General features: G+C 41.5%; 1 protein-coding gene across 6 annotated transcripts in view; it reads left to right on the top strand.

Annotated features, from left to right (window-relative positions):
- PTBP2 (polypyrimidine tract binding protein 2) overlaps positions 1–20,008 on the top strand; it is a 56,208-nt gene extending 36,200 nt beyond the window's left edge. For 3 of the 6 annotated variants that reach the window (XM_064147340.1, XM_064147336.1, XM_064147341.1), the window contains exons 8-14: positions 4,756–4,951; positions 13,146–13,300; positions 14,830–14,863; positions 15,419–15,511; positions 17,262–17,478; positions 18,155–18,232; positions 18,368–20,008. In XM_064147340.1, the coding sequence (XP_064003410.1) occupies positions 4,756–4,951; positions 13,146–13,300; positions 14,830–14,863; positions 15,419–15,511; positions 17,262–17,478; positions 18,155–18,232; positions 18,368–18,500 (906 nt within the window). In that variant the 3' untranslated portion in view covers positions 18,501–20,008. The remainder of the gene's footprint in view (positions 1–4,755; positions 4,952–13,145; positions 13,301–14,829; positions 14,864–15,418; positions 15,512–17,261; positions 17,479–18,154; positions 18,233–18,367) is intronic. The other 3 variants (XM_064147339.1, XM_064147338.1, XM_064147337.1) reach the window with 3 other exon arrangements.
- The last annotated feature ends 1,991 nt before the right edge of the window (positions 20,009–21,999 follow it).

Here is a 21,999-nt window from a genome sequence, read left to right as displayed (position 1 = left end):
GTGTCCATCCTCCACTTCCGAGCCTACAGAGACATCTGACTCTAATCTGCATGAAACTGCATCAAAGAGCTGCATCAGTCAATCAGGATATTACTACATATGTAACTGAGAACACCTTTGCTATTGTTAGCACTTCTCTGAACATCCACAGTTGTGTCGGAAAACGAGATCCTGGAGAGATCCAGTGACTAGCTGGAAATTCTTACTGTCCTTTTGCAGGAAAGGACTTGAGGTTGCTGATGCATGAGAAGGTCAATATGAGCTGCCAGTGGACACTTACAGCCCAGAGAGCCACCAGATCCTGGGCTGCATCAAGAGAAGTGTGGCCAGCAGGGCAAGGGAGGGGATTCTCCCCACCTGTGCTGCTCTGGTGAGGCCCCTCCTGGAGCACTGTGTCCAATTCTGGAGCCCCTGTTACAGGAAAGAGGTTCTGGAATGTGCCCAGAGAATGGCCATGAGAATGATCAGAGGGATGGAGCTGCTCTGTGAGGACAGGCTGAGACAGTTGGGGCTGGAGAAGTCTTGGAGTTCAGTCTGGAGAAGAGAAGGCTCTAAGGAGACCCTCTTGTGTCCTTCCAGTATCTGAAGGGGGCTACATGAAAGCTGGGGAGGGACTTTTGAGAGTGTCAGATAGCAATAGGACTGGAGGGAATGGATCCAAGCTAGAGGAGGGCAGATTCAGGTTGGATGTTAGGAAGAATTTCTTCAGCATGAAGGTGGTGAGACACTGGCACAGGCTGTCCAGAGAGGTGGTGGAAGCCTCATGCCTAGATGCTTTTGAGGCCAGGCTGGATGTGGTTGTGGATGCCCTTCCCTGCAGATGTTGAAGGCCAAGTTGGATGTGCCCTTGAGTAACCTGGGCTAGTTGAGAGGTCTCCCTGACCATGGCAGGTGGGTTGGGTTAGATAATCTCTAAGGTCTCTTAGTGATGCTGTGACAAATAACTGTGTATCATACTGTGTTACTAGGATCTTCAGTGGTTGGTTGGGTGCTGAGGGGGTGAGTTTGTTCGGTTTTGTCATTGGTGTTTTCCTCTCCCTAGAAAGTCTTAAGAGGTCATAGAGAAAGTGGTGGGCATGATATATGTATGTCTGCCCTGTGGAGTTGAGGTCATTGTGTCAGTTCATGCATATGTCTCTCTCCTTGGGTTGTCTGTCAGTCTGAATTAAGAAAGAGGTTTTTGTTTTTTCTCACTCATTTACTGTTGGTCTTCCACATGTTCTTCCTCACTGTCTTGTTTCTGTGCTCCTAAATACCATGTGCTTTTGCAGGAATCTGCCTGCTGACAAGCTCATGCTGGGAAGTGAGCATGTCCTGATGAGTGCCATCAGAATATTTTTTCCCACTGAGAAAGCACTCCTTTGGGGAGGAGGGTACTTTTTGGTAACGAGGAGGAGGGAAGGAGGGCAGCTAAGGGCCTGTAAATTGTTCAGTTTCTTCTCACTCTTACTGCTGAGGAGAAAAAAAAAGATGCTTCTGTTATTGAGGCTTAAGTAATGGGTTTGCTGGCACAGGCAAGGTCTTTACCACTTGTTCGTCTTAGCTTGGCATGTGTGTGTGGTGTGGTACTATGTCACCTGTTAGGAGATAAATGCTCAAAGAGAAGCTTCTTAGCAGTAATTAGAGCCCTTTAAAACGGTTTCTGTATGCGCATTCACTAATGGTATGGCTGCTGTCTTCTCCCTTTGTCCAGGATATCTGTTTGAGAGGAACAGGGTCTGAGGATCTGTTTTACATGCTTTTATTGTTGTGAAAGAAAGAGCACAGGACACACATTTGCAGTCATGGCTTTGTATGTGAACAGTTAATGTTGTAAAAACCCTAGTTGCTGGTAATCTTGCTAACCTTGTTGGTCTGTGATCCTTCTGGGAGAGGTGGCTGGAGCAAGGAGAGTTTGCTTTTGCAGGGTGCCTTTCCCAGAGTGTGGCTGCAGTCCTCATTAAGAATGTGTCCCCTCCCTTTCCACATCAGGATGTTCTTTCAGACAGTCTGCATCCCAAATGCAAGGGATTTGTCTTGTGCAATATTCTTTTGTAGGTATTTTTGGTTACTTTGTCAGAATAGTTTTTGCTGTTTTCAGTGTAAGTTTTAGATGTTGATGCAGGTCCCTTTAGATACTGGTTACTCTGGAAACTACAAACATATATTTTTTGGTTTGGTGCTTTGTTAAGATGAAAAGATATTCATCAACAGCCTTCTGAGAGCCATAAATCAGTGTGTCTACAGACTGCACACGGAGGTATAGTGTGAGATAAGGGAGACTGCCTTTTGGTTTTACTTAGCTTTTTTCATTATGTGAATGGGTATTTCCATGCTGGCAATGGCATTGTCTTTGACAATAAGCAGGCTCTGGCTGTGCAAACAGGAGCTGCCATTAATCCATATCTTCGGTGGGGTTTTAGAAGGTAAGAAATCTCAAAGTGATAACTGATTCACTGTGTGTGCTTTTTTCAGATGTAGGTGTTCAAAACCCAAGTTCTGAGCACAAACACTTCCCTTCTGCTTTGATGCTGTGTGTAAAAGAAATAGTCACTTCTGTATACTGTAATGGTGCTGCACACCACCCATCCAGCAGTATAAAATTAGTCCTCCAAATTCTGTGAACCTGAAGTCTGAGTGAATGTTGTGCTGCAGCATCAAAGAAAGCCAACGTGGTGCTGAGTTGCATCATCGTCAGAGACAAAAGCATTATTACACTACCCTGGGCACTCCGTATTACACTACACTGGCCATACCATGTTAAGTTTTGGTACTCACTGGACAAAAGATGAGAGAACATCCAGAGAAGGGCCACAAAGGACTGGGGAGGTGAGAAAAGGCTGAGAGAACTTAGAAAGGAGGCTTAGGGGAGACCTTATGGACATGTTCCAGTATTTGGAAAAGGTTGCTTTAAAGAAGCTGAAGGATTCCCTTTCTACAAAGAGGCACCTGGAAAAGACAAGGGGCAGTGGGTACAAGCTACTGCTGTGGAGACTCTGGACATGAGGAAAGTTTTTCATGATGCAAACAGCCACTGGAATTAATCTTCCCAGGGAAGTAGTTCCTTTTGCCCAGCATTGGACACTTCAGGTTCAGCTGGACAGGGTGCTGGGCCATTTTGTCTAGAATGTGCTTTTGTCAAGAAAGCTTGGACCAGATAATCTTTGAGGTCCCTTCTGACTTCAGTGACTCTATGAATCAGGACAGTAGAAGGCAATGTTTAATCTGAATTCAAGCATAGGAGTTTCCTTTGTATTTGCTAGCTATATACTTGTTGAGAAAATGTCTAGATTGTCAGGTTTCAATACTTGTAAAAAAATCATTTTATCTTTCCATTACTTGGAAACTCTAGTAATACTGACTTAATTATTCTTGTTACATTGACTGCTACTGGTAAGAATTATTTAAAGTGATTTTATGAGCCCTGGAGATGTGATAATACATTTTAGAAGAAGGGGCAGGCTTGCTGTCCCAGGCTTAGCACAGGGCTGTTTGTGGGATGTTTAGTTTCCAGATGCTGCGTCACTGTATGGAAATAGCTGTATGGCTTCCAAACGTAGCAGACACGCTACCTTCATGCAGTGCTCAAAACATTAAGTCACAAAAGGTTTGGGGCTGGAGGGAACATCAAAAGATCATCTAGGTTAACCCCCCTGTCAGAGCAGGATCACCTACAGCAGATCTTATGAGAACCTTAACGTGTTGGCAGGTGCATCGCAGGTGACCAAGCTTAGCTGTGCAAGAGTCAGCCCAGATCCAGGAGTAGTACGTTGCAGTCCAGCATTAATCAAGAGAAACAAGAGATATAATTTTTCTATGTGAAAGTGATTTATTTGGGTTGTCTCACCAACTCTCTATATGTTCTACTTAGACATAATGACTTAGATCGAGCGGATTCATTTCTAAGATGAGCTCTGTCTTTCCCCTCCTAGCATTTCTTGAGAACACAAGCCAACTCAGTGACACAAGTCTCCATTTTTTAAAAATCTCTTGTATTTAGCAGTTAGTGTGTTAAGTGAAAGGAAGAAATGCTCCAAATGTAAAGAAAATAAAATCCAGGTATATCAATTTGCCTGATACATACTGAAAATGTACAAAAGGTATAATTAGATCTTTTGAGAGAGTGTTTTCAGAGTTCTAAGTTGCATCGTGTTAAGAGTTTGTGTGAATTACTGTTAATAAGATTTGTTTCAGAAGTACCAATAAATTGAGACAACAGCATTTTTTGGGGTGTATTTTTTAAAAAGTGTTAGTTAGATTAGCAAATAAAGTTGCTTTTCTTTCAGTTTTCAACTAATGCCTTTAAGGAGACAGAGATTACTGCAGGAACAATGTAACTAACGTGCTTTAACAAAAGTTAGCTGTGTGACAAGGTCTTTAAGTCTACTTTTTAAAAATTCTTATTTTTTTCTTTGGTCAACTTTCCTTAGAGTACCTGTATGATTATTTTGTTTGTTTGGCTTGAGAATTTATTTGGCATTCTGTCTGAATTAAAACTGTACTGTGTTCAACAAAGTTAACTTTTAAGTTTGACTGCATGAAAATGTCTCTTGCTGCTTTGGTGCGTGAATGGTTTCTAGGTACAAGTAAACATGGAGCTTCCTGGAATAATATTGAGATGTGAATGCACTGTAGTCTGAATTGGTTTTAAGCTAGGCAGCAAGACAGGTAAATATCTCTATACTGACCTTGTTTTAAATATAATTAATAATTAAAACCAAGAGTTCAACTAACCTGTATTGTGTATTTTTAAAATAAATTGACTCTCTTTTCCAGGCCTTAGATGGTCAGAATATTTACAATGCTTGCTGTACCCTGCGGATCGATTTTTCCAAACTGGTGAATTTGAATGTCAAGTACAACAACGATAAAAGCAGGGACTACACTCGTCCTGATCTTCCATCTGGTGACGGACAGCCAGCGCTGGACCCAGCTATTGCTGCAGCGTTTGCAAAGGAGACCTCTCTTCTAGGTATGATTTCAGAATATCAGAACCTAATATTATTCATTTGTGTTGCAGTTGCTTGATGAAAATGTTTTATTAATCTGTCTGAGAATTAAAGATATTAAATTGTGGCACTGTCCAAAGATGCATTGAGGGTTTACTCTCTACAAGAAGGCTGCAGAGAGACTGTTTGTAAAGGCCTGCAGGGACAGGATGAAGGCAGTGGCTTCAAACTAGAGCAGAGGAGATTTAGACTGGGTGTTAGGAGCAAGTTCTGCACCCTAGCAGTGGTGGAACAGTGGAAGAGGTTGCCTGGGGAGGTGTTTGTGGCCCCATCCCTGGATCTATTCAAGGTGAGCCTGGACAGGGCTGTGGGCAACCTGATGTGGTTGAGGATGTCCCTGCTGAGTGCAGAGGGAGTTGGACTGGATGACGTTCAGAGGTCATTTCCAACCCAGACCGTTCTGTGATTCTATGCAGAAAGTATAAGGAAAAGTCAAAGTAGCTCTACTTTTATTCCTAAATATGTCCTCCCCTCTTTCATATGTTCTTGGTGGCCTCTGCTGCCCACATTCCCACTGTACTTTAGGAGACTTTACATGATTTGCAGTTTTTCTTCATGCTAATGCTGATATCCGATCATGAAAATAATGTTACTGTTTCTTTCTATGATGAAAGATTATGCTCTTTCCTTAGAAGGAGGAAAAAAATCTGTGGTTTCTGTGAGTAAAAGGGGAAAAAAATGATCTGTACTTGAACTTCCCATTGCTACAGTACACGAGTTGTTATATCCTGTCAGCTTTTGAATCAGTCAGAAGTAGGTGCAATGCTCTGCAAAAGATACAGGTAGATGTGTCTTCTTTTAGTAAAAGAATGAAAGCATGCTTTGGGAGAAATTTGCAGTGGCTTTTTTTATGATTCCCATTTCATTGTGTTAGTTTACCTCTTTTGTCAAGTTTCTGTTCTTTGGTGAGAACACCTTTCACTCTTCAAAATTTAATAGCACTCAGACTTAATCTCAAGGTCTTTATCAAACTTGATTTATTATGCTGTGATCTTTTTTCTTCGTGCTTAGTCTTTCTTCTCCACCCTTGCCTATTTTTCTTCTAAAGCAATTTTAATAACTGTAAGTTTCATGCCTTGCTTGTACAGGATGCACCAAGGTGAAGCAAAGCTGATGTAGTAAAGAGGGTCTCTGTTGCAGCTGTTAGAAGGCACTTAGTGAATGGTATGGGCCTGGGACAGGGGTAAAGGTTGTAGTTAAGGAACTGTATCTAACATTTTCCTGACTCAGATTGCTTGAAAGATACGTTTTCTATCTAGTTGTAAATTCCACACCCACTCACCTCCCACACATCTTGGAGTGCTTGACTTCACATCTTCCAGTGTGATTTACAAAATGGTGTTTTGCTGCTAGCTACAGCAGAAGGTTTGGAAAGTAAAAGGATGGCAAGAATCTTACTTTCTGTAAAGAACCCAATCTAGCTTAGCTATTTGGTATTTGGGTTTTGGGGTTGTTTTCTTTCTTTTATTTTAACTTCCCATCATTAAAAAAATTAAGTTTCTCCTTTAATGGATTGTTCACAAACATTTCTCTATCTTCCCTGAAGAAATTTAGATGAGTGCTGTAGAAACACCCTTGAGGCAGTAATACTTTTGTCAGGGCAACTGAGCTGCAGTATGAGAAAAGGTAGAGAAGCTGTTTATTAATGAGGCCCGTCATACTAGATGTTGTAAGGCAGAGATTTAGAAGAGGAGAGAGCAGAGATTCCTGTTTATAAAACAGTGCCAAATGCAGCATAACTTACATGACCAATTCTGACATTTTCCTGAATTCAGAGCAGCTGCTTTCCAGTCTCAGGCTTACTATCATATGTCTTTGTGTATAATGCTTATGGTATGCCTCAGATCAACGGGTTTAATTTGCTTGGCATAGTGGTATCACACTCTGAGGATGCCTGGATCCTTACATCACTTTGGATATGTCTAATAATTGGGGTTATCATATTGTAGTTATCCAAGTGACTTCAATTTCAGCAGACTTAATGTTCTAGCATTTAGGCTTGAAAGCCAGTTGGATGCTTTCGTGATTTTTGTCAACAGAGCTACATCAATTTTCTAATATTTTGATTTTTATGGGGCTTATTATTCTTCTTGTGTGTTAAATGTGTTTTGGTAGTAGAATTACAAAGGCATTTTAAAGTCGTATTAACTAATTAAATATTTTAATTACATTTCTGAAATAATGCAAAAAGATACTGAGGGGAATAAATAATGTGACCTGCCATGATTAAAACTCCTTGAGGAAAAATACTTCAGGAGCCTGGGGAAAAGGTGTATAATATTTGTAAGTTTTCATCAGTATCTGCAAAAAGCAAAAACCTGTTACCTGTAATTGTTGGAAGCTGAAAGTTTTCCAATACCAGTTGATCACGTATCTAAATAGTTTCATGTAAGTCCTCAGGTCTAAACTAGTGTAGTGCAGAATAACCAGTCACAGTATCACAGTATCACCAAGGTTGGAAGAGACCTCACAGATCATCAAGTCCAACCCTTTACCACAGTGCCCAAGGCTAGACCATGGCACCAAGTGCCACATCCAACCTTGCCTTGAACTGCCCCAGGGACGACGACTCCACCACCTCCCCAGGCAGCCCATTCCAGTGCCCAATGACTCTCTCAGTGAAGAACTTTCTCCTCACCTCGAGCCGAAATTTCCCCTGGCGCAGCCTGAGGCTGTGTCCTCTCGTTCTGCATCTGGCCACCTGAGAGAAGAGAGCAAGCTCCCCCTGGCCACAACCACCCTTCAGGTAGTTGTAGACAGCAATAAGGTCACCCCTGAGCCTCCTCTTCCTGTCTATTGTTTTCACTTGCTGAAGTGAGAATGGCAAAGCAGAGTGCAGATCATATAGGTGATCTTAGCCCACGTGCCTCGTTCATCTAGTGATGAAATAGGGTGTCAGAAATTTTTGCGACTGTAAATCACACATCTTCCCAACAAGTCTTAGTGTCTTTTCAAAGGGGGAGAAAATCACTTATGGACAGAATGAGCTGGTTTCAAATGAATTAATAGAGGCAGATAGTTGATTTTTTATATACACACATTCTCCATGTCCTCCCCGCTTTGCCCCACCGAAGTGACAGGAGATCTTACAGGAAAAAAATCCTTTTAAATAATTAGTAACTGTACTTTACTGAACTGAAACAATCAAAAGATTTAAAATAAGAGCTACTTAAAATCACAAATACTGACAGGTAACTTTTAAGTAATTTTTTAACCTGGAGATCTTATCGATGTCCATAAATATCTGAGGGGTGAAGGTCAGAAAGGGACAGGACAACCTCTGCTCACTTGTGTCCTGGGTAGGACAAGGGCGATGGATGGAAACTGCAGCATAGGAAGTTCAGCGCAACATGAGGAAGAACTTCTTGCCTGTAAGAGTCACAGAGCACTGGCACAGGCTGCCCAGAGAGATTGCGGAGTCTCCTTCTCTGCAGTCTTTCCGGCCCTCTCTGGATGTGTTCCTGTGTGACTGGTGCTAGATTCTCTCGTCCTGCTCCGGCAGGAGGCCTGGACTGCAAGATCTCCAGAGGTCCTTTCCAAACCCTAACATCCTGGGATTCTGTGATAATATCAATTTAGGTATTTGTTTAGTGTTATATCTAGAAATACATTCTTGTGGTTCAGGGTCTCACAGCTTTAGCATTTGCTGATTTCATGCATTAGAACTTCCTGATAATGCTGCTTTAGTTTCTTATTAAACTAATCTATTTCAAAGGATAATAATTGAAAATATCTTTGTATGGATGGTGTTGAGGTAATGTTAGTTTTCAACCTCTTCAGTGGAACTAGAGTATGTCCTACAGAGATTTTGCTGCTGTGATGACGTTTGTTTTTTTAAAGTATGAGTTGCTTGGCTGTGCTTTGCCTGGCAGAGCCCTTGAAGCTTGGCTCAGTCATGTTTTAGAACCCTTTACTTCTAAAAATGTTGGATTGCCTCAAAGTTTCAAAGATAGGGAGAGATGTCTAGACACACTAGAAGACTGGAAATGCTCTAATGTCTTGGTATTTTCTAATAGCTAAATGTTTGCTATTGATCTAGTGTAACATAAGTTTTTTCACTTCAGGTGGACATCTGTCGCACCTTACTGTCACTCTTCACAGTTGTGTCTGTGAGATATCTATGGTAGCCGAATATAAACAAACAACATATGCAGTACATTCCAAAGCAATTGTTTTAGAGAAGGACTGGATTTTTTTAAAAGTTGTTTTATTATTCACAGGTTTCCCTCCCTGAGTGTTACAGTCTGGTTTTGGAAACAAATTTCTTTGCTTCTTTCACAGCGGGGCTTTCTTTTAACTGCCTCCTTTTGTAGAAGAGGAGGCTTTGAGGAGACCTTATAGTAGCCTTCCAGTATCTGAAGGGGACCTACAGGAAGGCTGAGGAGGGACTATTTACAAGGTCTTGTAATGACAGGACAAGGGGTAATGGGTTTAAACTGAAAGAGGGGAGATTCAAACTACATGTTAGGAAAGGGTTCTTTCAAGTGAGGGTGGTGAGACACTGGCACAGGTTGCCCTGGGAGGTTGTGGCTGCTCCCTCCCTGAAGGTATTGAAGGCCAGGTTGGATGAGGTCTCGAGCAACCTGTTCTTGTGGGCAGTGTCCTTGCCTATGACAGAGGTTGGAACTGGATGATCTTTTAGGTCCCTTACAACCTAAACCATTCTATGATTCTATATTTCCTAGTTTGTTTCTTTCTTGAAAGTAAAGTCACATTCTTTAGCTCTAACCCAGAAGAAAAGCATACCATCATATATAGATTAGATTTTTTGCCTTGGTATTAATATGTGTAAATATAGAGTATTTCAGTTTCCTTTCACACGGAATGGATTTTGAGAAAGGGAATTTCTGTGCTTGAACCGAGAGTGGCCCATCTCATTTCATATCCCTTCTCTGATAGCTAATGTTACTTCTGCCTTCTCTGGTGGAAGATCTAGAGCAGCTCTTACAATGGATGATCGGAGAGTAACATACCTGAGAGAAGTGCTTTTCTAACCCTCAGGTAGCTAGTACTTGGCTTATATAATGAAGCATTATATATGTCATTTTATTGCCTGTTGTTTCCACAGGCCATCTAAGAGTCTCAAATCTGTGAAGTGTTTTTGCAGGGTGGAAGGGATAAAGACAAGACAGGATTTTGCCTTCTTTTTATGTATTGCAGTCAGTCACACAAATACCACAGATAATGTAATAAAAAGGTCATATTTGTTGCCTTTTGATCCAAGTAGGTTTTGCCTTTATCTTCTGGTATTAATGGTGACTGGAATTGTCATTACTCAGAACTTTGTATTTCTGGGGTTTGACCCCTGAATGCTAACATTTTTGATCTTTTAACTTTATTGGAAAGCATTCCGTATCTTTTAATTTCCTTTCTTGGAATATAGATATTGTTCTTTCTTCTGGATGTGCTTTGACAGGAAATGACCAGAAAATATTTGTCTATGCTTGATCAGTAATAGTGATAAGCACTATTGCAAAGAAGTGATGAATGTCCTGTCCTCTTTAATGAATCATTTGTCCAACCCAGCAAAATCTGCGTCACTTTTTTTTTTTAATCACTTGTTTTTCACAAATGTGCAAGTGTACCAAAACACAAGCAAAGAATTGGAACAGAGAAAAAAATGTCTTTAGAGATTAAAAAGCAATAATTGTAATCTTGCTTACTTCCCCCCTTCTGTGTTCCCTTTTGGATACTAACAAAGGTATTATATTGAAAAACAGTGTTTGAATATATTTGCTGTTACCTGCGTATTTGGAAATTGACTGAAACTGAAAAAAAAATATTTTCTGACTATCTTTGAAATAAAACATAACATGGCAGGGAAAGTAGTCTTAGGTACTTAATGTAAAGGTGATATTTAGACTGTCTGCTGGGTATCCTGGAAGACTGGCCAAAAGTTGTTACTTTTGCATGACCATCACAGAAACACTGAAACATTCAGTTTGGGAAAGTCCCTGAGGACTATCAGTCACAACCCAGAACCCAGCTCCACAAGGTTCACCCTAAACCCAAGCATGACATCAAAACGGCCTTTAAACAGATCCAGGCTTGGTGACTCCTCCACCTCCCTAGGCAGCCTATTCCAATGTCTGGACTGGGAAAAAAGTCTTCCTCTTGTCCAGTCGAAACCTGCCCTGCTGTAGCTTGAGGCCATTTGCTCTTGTTCTATCACTAATGACTTGTGAGAAGAGACCGGAGGCAGCCTCTCCACAATGTCCCTTCAGGTGGTTATAGACAGCCATAAGATTTACCCTCAGCCTCCTCTGTTTCACACTAACCATCCCCAGCTCCCTCAGTTGCACTTTACAAGATTTATTCTCATATAAACATTAGAATTTTTGCCAAAATACTGAAATCTGAGCACCCAATTGCAGGAAAATTGAAGACAAGACAAGAGTTATATTTTTGTTGGATTTTTGTGTGGTTTGGTGTTGTGTTTTGTTTTGTTTTTTAAACATACTTTGCTACATTGATGTCCTTTCACTGAATTCTGCAAAATGCAGGGTTTTTTTTAATCAAATGTTGTAAAACTGTGCCTATATAAACTACACACAGTGTATATTTATCCCAAGAATCTTTTGACAGATCCTGTGAGTAGCACACTTGCCTAGTACCTAGACTTTAGAGACAGGCTGAGAGTTGGGGTTATTCAGTCTGGAGAGAAGAGGGCTCCAAGGAGACCTTATCACGGCCTTCCAGTATCTGAAAGAGTCTACAGGAAAGCTGAGAAGGGACTTTTTAGGGTGTCAAGCAGTGATAGGACTAGGGGGAAAGAAGCAAAACCAGAAGTGGGTAGATTCGAATTGGACAATAGGAGGAAGTTCACCATGAGAGTGGTGAGACACTGACTCAGGTTGCCCAGGGAGGTATTGCAAGCCTCATCCCTGGGTGTTTTTAAGGCCAGGCTGGATATGGCTGCGAGCAACCTGCTCTAGTGTGAGGTAGAGAGGTTTGAACTGAATGATCCTTGAGGTTCCTTCCAACCCTGACAATTCTGTGATTCTGGCACAACCAGCAGGTCTCAACAGGAGTTTCCTTGGAAGAAGTAAAAAAAAAAGATATGCCACTGCAAGTTAAACTTTCAGCTATAACAATGACTTTTTCAGGAAATTGGCTTACAAAAGCCACAAAGCATAACCAGTTGTATTTCCTTTGAGTCTTGAAGTTAGAAGTTTGCCTCCTTACCTTATTTATGCTAAGGCGCTGAGCTGAGGCCTTTTTGCATGACCAGTTCCAGTGTTGTGTATTTATTTTGAAGCATCAAGTTGAGTAGGGAATGCCTCTGCCAGGGTAATGGAAGAGAAGGATCTGACAGATGGAGAGCACAGTTAGTGTTTATGCTTACTGATTTGATCAATGTTTACTTGAGGTCGTTTTGATAAACCTCTTTAAGTGCTGGAAAGAGTTTTGGTACATGAGAGTGTTCGTTTGAAAAGTTTACATTGTACACCTCATCAGTTCTTGGAAGGCTTAATATGTATTGCAAAAGAAAACCTCACATTTCCATATGTTGACTTAACAGCCCTTTTCACAAGCTTTTAGAGAACTCAGTTTTGGGCTCCCCAGCTAAAGAGGAACAGGGATCTGCTCAAGAGAGTCCCAACAGAGTGCTGTAAGGATGATCAGGGGACTCGAACACTGCCTGATGAGGAGAGGCTGAGGGACCTGGACCTGGGGCTCTTTAGTTGGGAGAAGAGAAGACTGAGAGGAGATTTAATAAATGTTTATCAATATCTGAGGGCTGGGGGTCAGAAGCAGGGGGACAGGCTCTGCTCACTTGCTCCCTGGGATAGGACAAGGAGCAGTGGATGGAAGCTGCAGCAGAGAAGGTTCCACCTCAACACAAGGGGGAACTCCTTGACTGTAAGGGCACAGGCTCACCAGAGAGGTTGTGGAGTCTCCTCTGGAGACTTTAAAGGCCTTTCTGTATGTCTTCCTCTGTGACCTGAGCTATACTCTGTGGTCCTGCTCTGGCAGGGGGGTTGGATTCAATGATCTCTTTGGGTCCCTTCCAACCCCTGACATTCTGTGATCCTGTGAATTTGGTGTGCTTTGTAGTGTGTTGCATGCAACACTTGTACTGCTCTGGGTGCATTTTGTGTTGTTTCTTAGACGACTTGTGTGTGTTTCGTAAAATATGCTTTATTTTAAAATTAGGGCTTCCTGTTGCAGCTGTTCCAGGAGCTCTGAGTCCTTTGGCTATTCCAAATGCTGCTGCTGCTGCTGCAGCTGCTGCTGCTGGCCGTGTGGCAATGCCTGGAGTTTCAGCTGGTGGCAATACAGTCCTCCTGGTTAGCAATTTAAATGAAGAGGTCAGTGAAACAATTTAATGTCCATGTCCCCTCCCCCCTTAGTCACACCTCATTCATCAGTATTTTACAATTTTTTTTACATTCGTCCTCATTAATTTGGATTTTAAGATCAGAATAATTTTGCTCTTTTTTTTAATAATCCCCCCAAGTTAATTTTCAAGCCATTCTTGTTAAATACTTTTCTTTTCCCTCTCAGGTAGCTAACAGTAACTGTCTTTTGTCAGTCAGCTACCTGATTTTTTTTTTTTTTCACAGAAAAATGTGGTAACTGCTGCATGTTGACATCTGAATTGAAAGCTTTATTTTTTTTTATTTATTTATTTATTCCAAAACGGCCACTCTGCTTTCTGTTGTCAATGCAATCACATTAAGTAGAATTTCTGGTTTGTTTCTTCCCATTGTTTGCTATTCATTTCATGCTGATATCTCCCATTTTAAGGCCTTAATCTAAGTGAACTGCTCTAACTCGTTTTTCTTTGAAGGTTCTCCCAGTGATCTCGATGAGGCACTCTTCCACTCTCCCTCCCTTAGTACTTTTTGCAGTTACTCATTTGTCTTTGAAAAAAATACAACTGGAAAAAACAAACACAAAACTAGTGGCAAAGCATTTTCAAGTTGATTATAACTTCCTTGCGAAGTGGGAAATCTAAAGGGGTTTATTTAGTTCTGCGTTTTCACTGTTCTTTGCATTTTATTTCGATGGCTGTGAAAGCTGGTATGAAATGTGGGAAGTTTGTATCAGTCTAGTTCTTCCATTTTTAACTGGCCTCTGTCACTGGAAATTCATTAAGCTTTTTTTAATTTGTTTATTGTCTGGTATGATTTTGTCATCCACAGTCTTGCATGTGAAAACGTTTTAGCTCAGAGTGCCGTTTGGAGAGGTTTTTTTGCCTGCATTTCATAACCAGCCGTGCTTACGCAGTTTAAAGTTCCAAGTTTAAAATTTCTATTGCATGCTTTTTTGTTTTTGTTTTTTTTTAATTTGTGTTCATCTTGAGATGAAATACTGTAGTTTTTACTCTTTATATGAATGTACTTTATCCATATTTGTCCTGGGTGACTACATTTGACTCAGTTTTTCTTGTACAGTACATAAACCAACCATTTTCTGACCAAATTCCTGCATTTCCTATGTACTGACCTATATTTTATTTTTTTTTTGTTCCCCACTTATTTTTTTTTCTCTTCTGCATTGCTGTATCCCCTTCCCCATTTCATCCTTTTCCCTTTGTGTTGAACTTCCCTTTCCTTGTCTTTACCCAAATTCCCACGCCCTTCCCTGTCTTACCCTTCTCCTCGTCTCCATCTACGTTCCCTGTCTTTTCATTCCCTATGTTCATGCTTCTGTGCTTGAACAAAATGTTCCTCGGACCAACTTGCCCCAATTAACCGCCTTGAAACCATGATCCATGACCACCTCACCATTCTGCGGGAACCACCCTTCGTTATGGATGATCTGTTCATCTCCGCTCTTCCTCGACTCTTCTCTCTTCTTGTCTTACGCTGCTTGCTCTTCTCTCCTTCTAAAGATGGTTACGCCCCAAAGTCTGTTTACCCTCTTCGGTATGTTATTGTTAGCACTATACTTTTATTATTGATTTGGTTTTGCTTTGATTTTTTGCTTTGGTTTGGTTTTTTTGGTTCTTTTTTTTTTCTTTTTTTTTCCCTTTGTTTTGTTTGGTTGGTTTGGTTTTTTTTTATTTGGTTTCATCTTAATTCTTACTTGTAGCTAGCACTTTGGCTTAAAGTTGAATAGTAAACCTGTTGCCGTTTTTCTTTTGCTGTTTAAAAACTCCATAGACACAGTTTTGGTTTTGGTTTTTTTTTTGGGTTTTTTGGTTTTGTTTTGTTTTTTTTTTCTTTTAATGCATGCTAATATATTTTGCATGGTTGTTAATTTAATATCATTCACATAGCTTTGAGGGTTTATCAGAAATTATTCTTTTTCAAAATTCACTATTCAAAATCTTTATCTCCTTTATTCATTTGTGAGAGTGTTGAGTTTGAGTGAATGGTCTTGTTGCTGTCTGAATGTTCCATTGATATGTCAAAAACATGTTATTCAGATGACCAGCTTTAAAATGAACTTCTTTTGGGTTACCTTTTGACTTTGACAAGGTGTTTATGGGGATGTGCAGCGTGTGAAGATTTTGTACAATAAGAAAGACAGTGCTCTTATACAGATGGCTGATGGAAACCAGTCACAGCTGGGTAAGACTCGTTTGCTTTTTATATTCCTGTTAGTCTGAGTACTCTGAATTATCCCAAATAGAATCAATTGAACTATGAAGTTGCAGCTCTTTGGCCTGGTAAGGAGAAGCCTTCAAGGTGACTTTGGAGTGACCTTCCCGTAACTGAAGGGGGCTACAGGAGGGCTGGGGAGGGACTACTGACAAGGTCTTGTAATGACAGGACAAGGAGTAATGGGTTTAAAGTGGCGGAGGGAAGGTTGAGACTGGATGTTAGGAAGAAGGTCTTTGCCATGAGGATGGTGAGACACTGGCACAGGTTGCCCAGGGAGGTTGTGGCTGCTCCCTCCCAGGAGGTGTTGAAGGCCAGGTTGGATGAGGCCTTGAGTGACCTGTTCTAGTGGGAACTGTCCTGCCTGTGGCAGGGAGTTGGAAGTAGATGTTCTTTGGGGTTCCTTCCAACCTAAACCATTCTGTGATTCTACATTTGTCAGTTTGTCCTGTATCCTTGTTACTTGCAGGATCCAAAATCTTCTGGTGGGCACCTATACTCCAGAAGATCTGCACAATGTGCTAAGTGAATTAAGCCACTGAATCATTATGTGGTGGTCTGTACATAAATTTGAATACCCAATATTGTTTTTGCAGACCTAGTTTCATAGAATGGATTGGGTTGGAAGGGACCTTCAAGACCAATTCCAAGCCTCCTACCATGGGCAGAGATACGTCTCACTAGCAGTGAAGGGGAGAAGGACTTGGAAGTCCTGCTGGATGGAAGGATGTCCATGAGCCAGCAGCATGCTTTTGGGGCCAGGAAGGGCAATGCTCTTCTGGGGTGTATTAGAAGGGCTGTGGCTATTAGTTCGAGGGGGGTTCTCCTGCCCCTTTATGCCCTGGTGAGGCCTCATCTGGAGTATTGTGTCCAGTTCTGGGTCCCCCAGTTCAAGAAGGACCTCAGGATGCTGCTCGAGAGAGTCCAGCACAGAGCCACAAAATTGATTAAGGAAGTTGAATATCTTCCTTAGGAGGAGAGCCTGAGGGTGCTGGGGCTTGGAGAGGAGGAGTCTGAGGGGTGCAAAGGGTGAATGCCAGAAGGCTGGAGCCAGGCTTTGATGGGTGATGCCCATTGACTGGACAAGGGGCAGTGGGTGGAAACTGAAGCATAGGAGGTTTCATGTGAACCTGAGGAAGAATTTTTTCACTGTGAGGAAAGCAGAGCACTGGAACAGGCTGCCCGGGGAGGTTGTTGAGGCTCTCTGGAGAAACTCAAGAACTGTCTGAATATATTCCAGTGTGAGCTGCTCTTGGTGATTCTGCTCTGGCAGAGGGGTTGTACCAGGTGAGGTCCCTTCCAGCGTCTGACATTCTATGACTCTGAACCAGATTGCTCAAGACCCCATCCAGTCTGGCCTTGAACACCTCCAAGGAAGGGGCATAGCACATTTAAACCGCTTTTTCCCTGCTGCCAAGTCTGTGTAAGTGCAGTGTCATATAAGCCATAGCACAGTGAAGTTGGTGGCTACCATCCCCAGGTGCTGGATGGAAACCACACATTTCAGTTCTTATTTGAGTAACCACATGCACCTCTTTATAAGTGACAACATCCAAAGCACATTGTGTTAAACCCCAGGGTATTGCTAAGAGAGGTGCGTGGTGAGCCCAGGTCCGCATCATCACCACCACCATTGCGTGTTTTTGTGTTTGCTTCTGTGGTGTATCACAAACAATGGAAAAGTGACACTCAGTTGAGTCAACTTCTTGTCTTCCTTCAGCCATGAGCCATCTGAATGGACAAAAAATGTATGGGAAGATCATTCGCGTTACCCTTTCTAAACATCAGACAGTACAACTACCTCGGGAGGGCCTTGATGACCAAGGACTGACAAAAGATTTTGGTAATTCACCGCTGCATCGCTTCAAAAAACCAGGCTCAAAAAACTTTCAGAACATATTCCCACCTTCTGCAACGCTTCACCTCTCCAATATTCCGTAAGTGTTGGCTCTTCCTAGGCCACTGCTAGGAATGTAAATCGCAACACACCACAGTGGGTGTATTAGAAGGGCTGTGGGTAATGGGTCAAGAGAGTTTCTCCTCCCCCTTTACTCTGCCCTGCTGAGGCTGCATCTGGAATATTGTCTCCAGTTCTGGGCCCCTCAGTTCAAGGACCTCAAGGAGCTGCTTAAGAAAGTGCAGCACAGAACCACACAAATACTGAAGGCAGTGGAAGATCTTCTTTAGGAGGAGAGCCTGAGGGAGCTGGGGCTGTGCTGCTTGGAGTGGGGGAGCCTGAGGGGGGACCTCATTCCTATTTAGAAAGATGTAAAGGTGAGTGCCAAGAGGCTGGAGCCAGGCTCTGCTGGCTGATGCCTAATGACAGGGCAAGGGGCAATGGTGGAAGCTGAGGCATAGGAAGTTCCATGGAAACAGGAGGAAAGGTTTTGGTTTTTTTTCCCCTATGAGGGTGACAGCCCTGACACAGGCTGCCTGTGGGAGTTGAGGGGTCTCCCTCTCTGGAGATAACGAAAAGCTACCTGGATGTGTTCCTGTGTGATCTGGTCTAGGTTGGATTGGATGAGCTTTTGAGGTCCCTTCCAGCCCCTGACATTCTGTGATTCTGAGACTGAGCAGTTTCTCACTTAACACTTTTTTCCTTTCTGTCTGTAGACCATCAGTAGCAGAAGAGGATCTGCGCACACTGTTTGCTAACACTGGAGGCACTGTGAAAGCATTTAAATTTTTTCAGTAAGTAATTTTTCTGCAAATAACTTTTAAGAAAGTGGGTTTGCAGCACATCTGAAGGAAGGGTGCATAGAGGATAGCAAACATTAAGCACCACCCCTGTACTGTTCAAGTTCCTAATACATTGTTTTGTTTCAGAAGAGATCACAAGATGGCACTTCTTCAGATGTCAACAGTGGAAGAAGCTATTCAGGCTTTGATTGATCTTCACAATTACAATCTGGGAGAAAATCACCATCTGAGAGTTTCTTTCTCTAAGTCAACTATTTAAAAAGGCAGATTGAAAAGGAGGGTATATTGCATTGTTTGGTGTTGTCACCTATTGACTGTTCAGGAAAGTGGGGACCAGAGTTTGTCTTCTGTTTTGTTTTGGGTTTTTTTTTATTTTATTTTGTTTTTCATTCTGTTACCATTCCTTGGTTTTAAAAAATAGAATTAAAAAGGAAAAAAAAAGCATACAGAAAAGCAGTGATGCCAACTGCTGTTATTCAACTGTTGTTTAGCTTCACCATCATTTTGTTTCAAAGATTTCAAGTTAAGACCACAATTTTTTCGACTTAGTTGACGTACGTGCCTTAAAAAGGAAAAAAAAACTAGTACTGCTGGAACTGCATAACTAGTTACAAGCAAATTTGGTTGTCTGGGGCACATTGTTACATGATAATTTAAATATGTTTAGGCAGGAGTGTGTAAAAAGGTTAAGCTTTTGTTTCTCCTGCTTGATAGATTTCTTTTCTCTGCTGGCTTGTCACTTATTTTTCTTGGAGTAAGATCTGCCGAAAGAGTAAAACGAGATTATTTGATTTCTGCTACTTTGTTTTGCTTTGTGCTCTTTCTTTAAACACAAAAAAAAAAAAAGAAGCCTTTTGTATTTCATGGTTCTGGTCTAGATTCAGTTATGAATGTAGGCATTAGTTAAAATTAACCAAGGTACAGAATATTAATTTCTTAAAGGACAGAAAGCGACTTCTATGACTTTGAGCCCTACGTGAAAAGCATTGTGGAATCTTAACCTTTTTGTACACACTCTTGTGGGATGTATCATATAAATGTCAGCACTAAGTAATGTCCTTGTTTGTGGCTGAATATTTTTCATAGATGTTTTTGAAGTTGACTTACATGCATTTCAATATATATTGGCATCTTTAGTTTGTAATTAAGATATGGAATATGGTTGTGGATTTCTGAGCATGTACAGACTGGTCAAGCTAGTTGAGGAAATTGGTGCATGTATTTTTCAGTGCTGAAGGGAGTTGGCTGCAAGTGCTTGCAGGGAATTTTGTGGCAGTTTTTTTTCTAAAACTGACAACCAGGTGGGACCAAAGTTTATGTGCCTTTAGTCTTAATTTACCTTGCATTGTAATATTCAGTTTTAATAAATCTCTTCAGAATATTTTGTATTTAGAAATCAATCTGACTTTACTATGAACATGACTCAGAATCTACAGATCCAGTTAATTTGAAGGCAGTTCTGTCAGCCTGAACTGCTACCTTGATTCTGTTTAAATGACCAATACTTTTTGAAATTGATGTACTTAGTTTCAAGATTCATAGATTCTGTTACTATGTAGAAAAAGAAAAAAAAAAAGGTCATGTATATTTTCTATTAGTTGAGTTTTTACATCTTTAGAATTGTAAAGTTCAGTATAGTTTGAAAGTGGCACAATTAAAAATTAATTTTCTAACAAAGTTGGGAGGTTTGATGGTTGTTTAATTTCTGTTTGTGTGTACTCTGCTTACCTCTGTAGCATGCTCAATAAACACTTCTGTAGCTCTGTATTCACCTTTTCTGTCTTTCTCTGCTGCTTCCTATCTCTTCTCTTCTTTGTTTTTCACTTCTACTGTGCTTCTAAATTCATGTTTATTCTCTGCCAGGGTGGGAAAAGCATAATACTAAAAAAAACCCAATTTGTCTTTTTTACCATAAATCTGGTGCTTTGAAAAATACCAGCTCTTCCTTCTCAGAAAGCTAGCGACCCCTTTGCAGGCATTATGTGCATATTAAACATTTCCCACCCTGTTTCAACTTACTGCTTCAAAGACATAACTTTTATTGTAGTTCGTTAGCTCTCTCTCTCTATCTTTTCAGTTTGGAAGCGGTTTTATGCACTAATAGAGCTCTCAGGTTTGCCATGCTCTCTTGCTGCAGTTTCATCTTTCTTTTTTTTTTTTTCCTGTGTCTGCTAAAGATTTTTCTACTAATCATACAGTATATTCCTGGATTGAAATAACCAAGATTTTAACATGGGTTAGTGGACCATGTGTATTCCAGCCCAGGATGTTTCATCTATTGAAGCCAGGGATTCAAATGAATATAAAACTAGTTTGAGCACTTTAATAGTGGGGTTTCCATATTACTTTGAACTGACTGCTGTGTTTGTGATTTGGTTTTGGTTTTTCTCCCCGTCTTGATTAGAAACGGGCTTGAAACTTTTACACAGTTCCTTTTTAAGAGTAACTTTATGATCCTGACGCCTGATCTCAGGCTACGAGAATTGGGTCTCTTCAGCCTGGAGAAGAGAAAGCTTTGAGGAGACCTTGGAGTGGCCTTCCAGTATCTGAAGTGGACTACAGGAAGGCTGGGGAGGGACTACTGACAAGGTCTTATAATGGTGGGATGAGGAGAAATGGGTTAAAAGTGACAGAGGAAAGGTTTAGACTGCATGTTAGGAAGAAGGTCTTTGCAGTGAGGGTGGTGAGACACTGGCACAGGTTGCCCAGGGAGGTTGTAGCTGCTCCCTCCCTGGAGGTGTTGAAGGCCAGGTTGAATGAGGCCTTGAGCGACCTGCTCTGGTGGGAGCTGCCCCTGCCTATGGTGGGGGGGTTGGAATTGGCCGAGCTTTGAGGTCCCTTCCAACCTAAACCATTCTATGATTTTAAGAATTACTTTGGCAAAAAACTGTCAGCGTTCAATCTGGAGCATTTCCCTGTCGCTTCTCCGGTACAACTACTGTAGTTTTACTGATCACAGGATGTTAGGGGTTGGAAGGGACCTCTGGAGTTTTTCCAGTCCAACCCCAGAGAATCTAGCACAGATCACACAGGAACACATTGAGACAGGGCTGGAAAGGCTCCAGAGAAAGAGACTCCACAACTTCTCTGGATGCTGAATAGTTTTCCAGCAGGGAGGAAAAGCAGGGTGATGTCAGATTACTTTGTGACCTGGACTTGTGCTCTTCAGGGTTGGTGTTAAATCAGTACCTATCAGCTTGAAAGGTCCTAGTGCAACATAGGAGGCTTGCATTAGTCTCCACTCCATGAAATAAAGTGAGTTAGGTTTTCACCTCTTTTGTCAGAAATGAATCCCAGATAGGCAGCTGTACTCGAGTATCAGCAGTAATCACCCAGTCTGGTATTTTAGTAGGGTTAGATTGATCCATACATGAAACTCACGATTTCAACATTCCTCTGCAATTCAGGCACCCCAGTGCTGTGGCTGTCTCCCAGCTGAGCTTTAGGTAAGGGTCCAGACGAGCTGATAATTTTGATTTTCCATGCATATAATATTCTGTCCCATCCTTTCAAAAGCAAAGCTATGTCTGATTTCCTCCTGCAGATCAGAACGTGCCTTGCATGTTTCAAATAGAAATGTGAGTTGCAATTGACCATTCCCTTGGTCAGCTTGTGCTGATCTATTTCAGCTCACAGCATCTGTGTCTGCTGGCCTACAGTGACTGCTGTATGGATAATTCTGAAAGACCTTTAAACAGCTGCAGCGTTGAGTGTTTACAACCACCAGAGCTTCTCTGTGAAACTGACTCATTTCCTTA

The sequence above is a fragment of the Pogoniulus pusillus genome, chromosome 8 (assembly GCF_015220805.1).
Source record: "Pogoniulus pusillus isolate bPogPus1 chromosome 8, bPogPus1.pri, whole genome shotgun sequence".
NCBI classification, from domain to species: domain Eukaryota; kingdom Metazoa; phylum Chordata; class Aves; order Piciformes; family Lybiidae; genus Pogoniulus; species Pogoniulus pusillus.
Note: the sequence above shows the minus strand (reverse complement) of the source record. Positions and strands in the feature narration are given on the sequence as shown.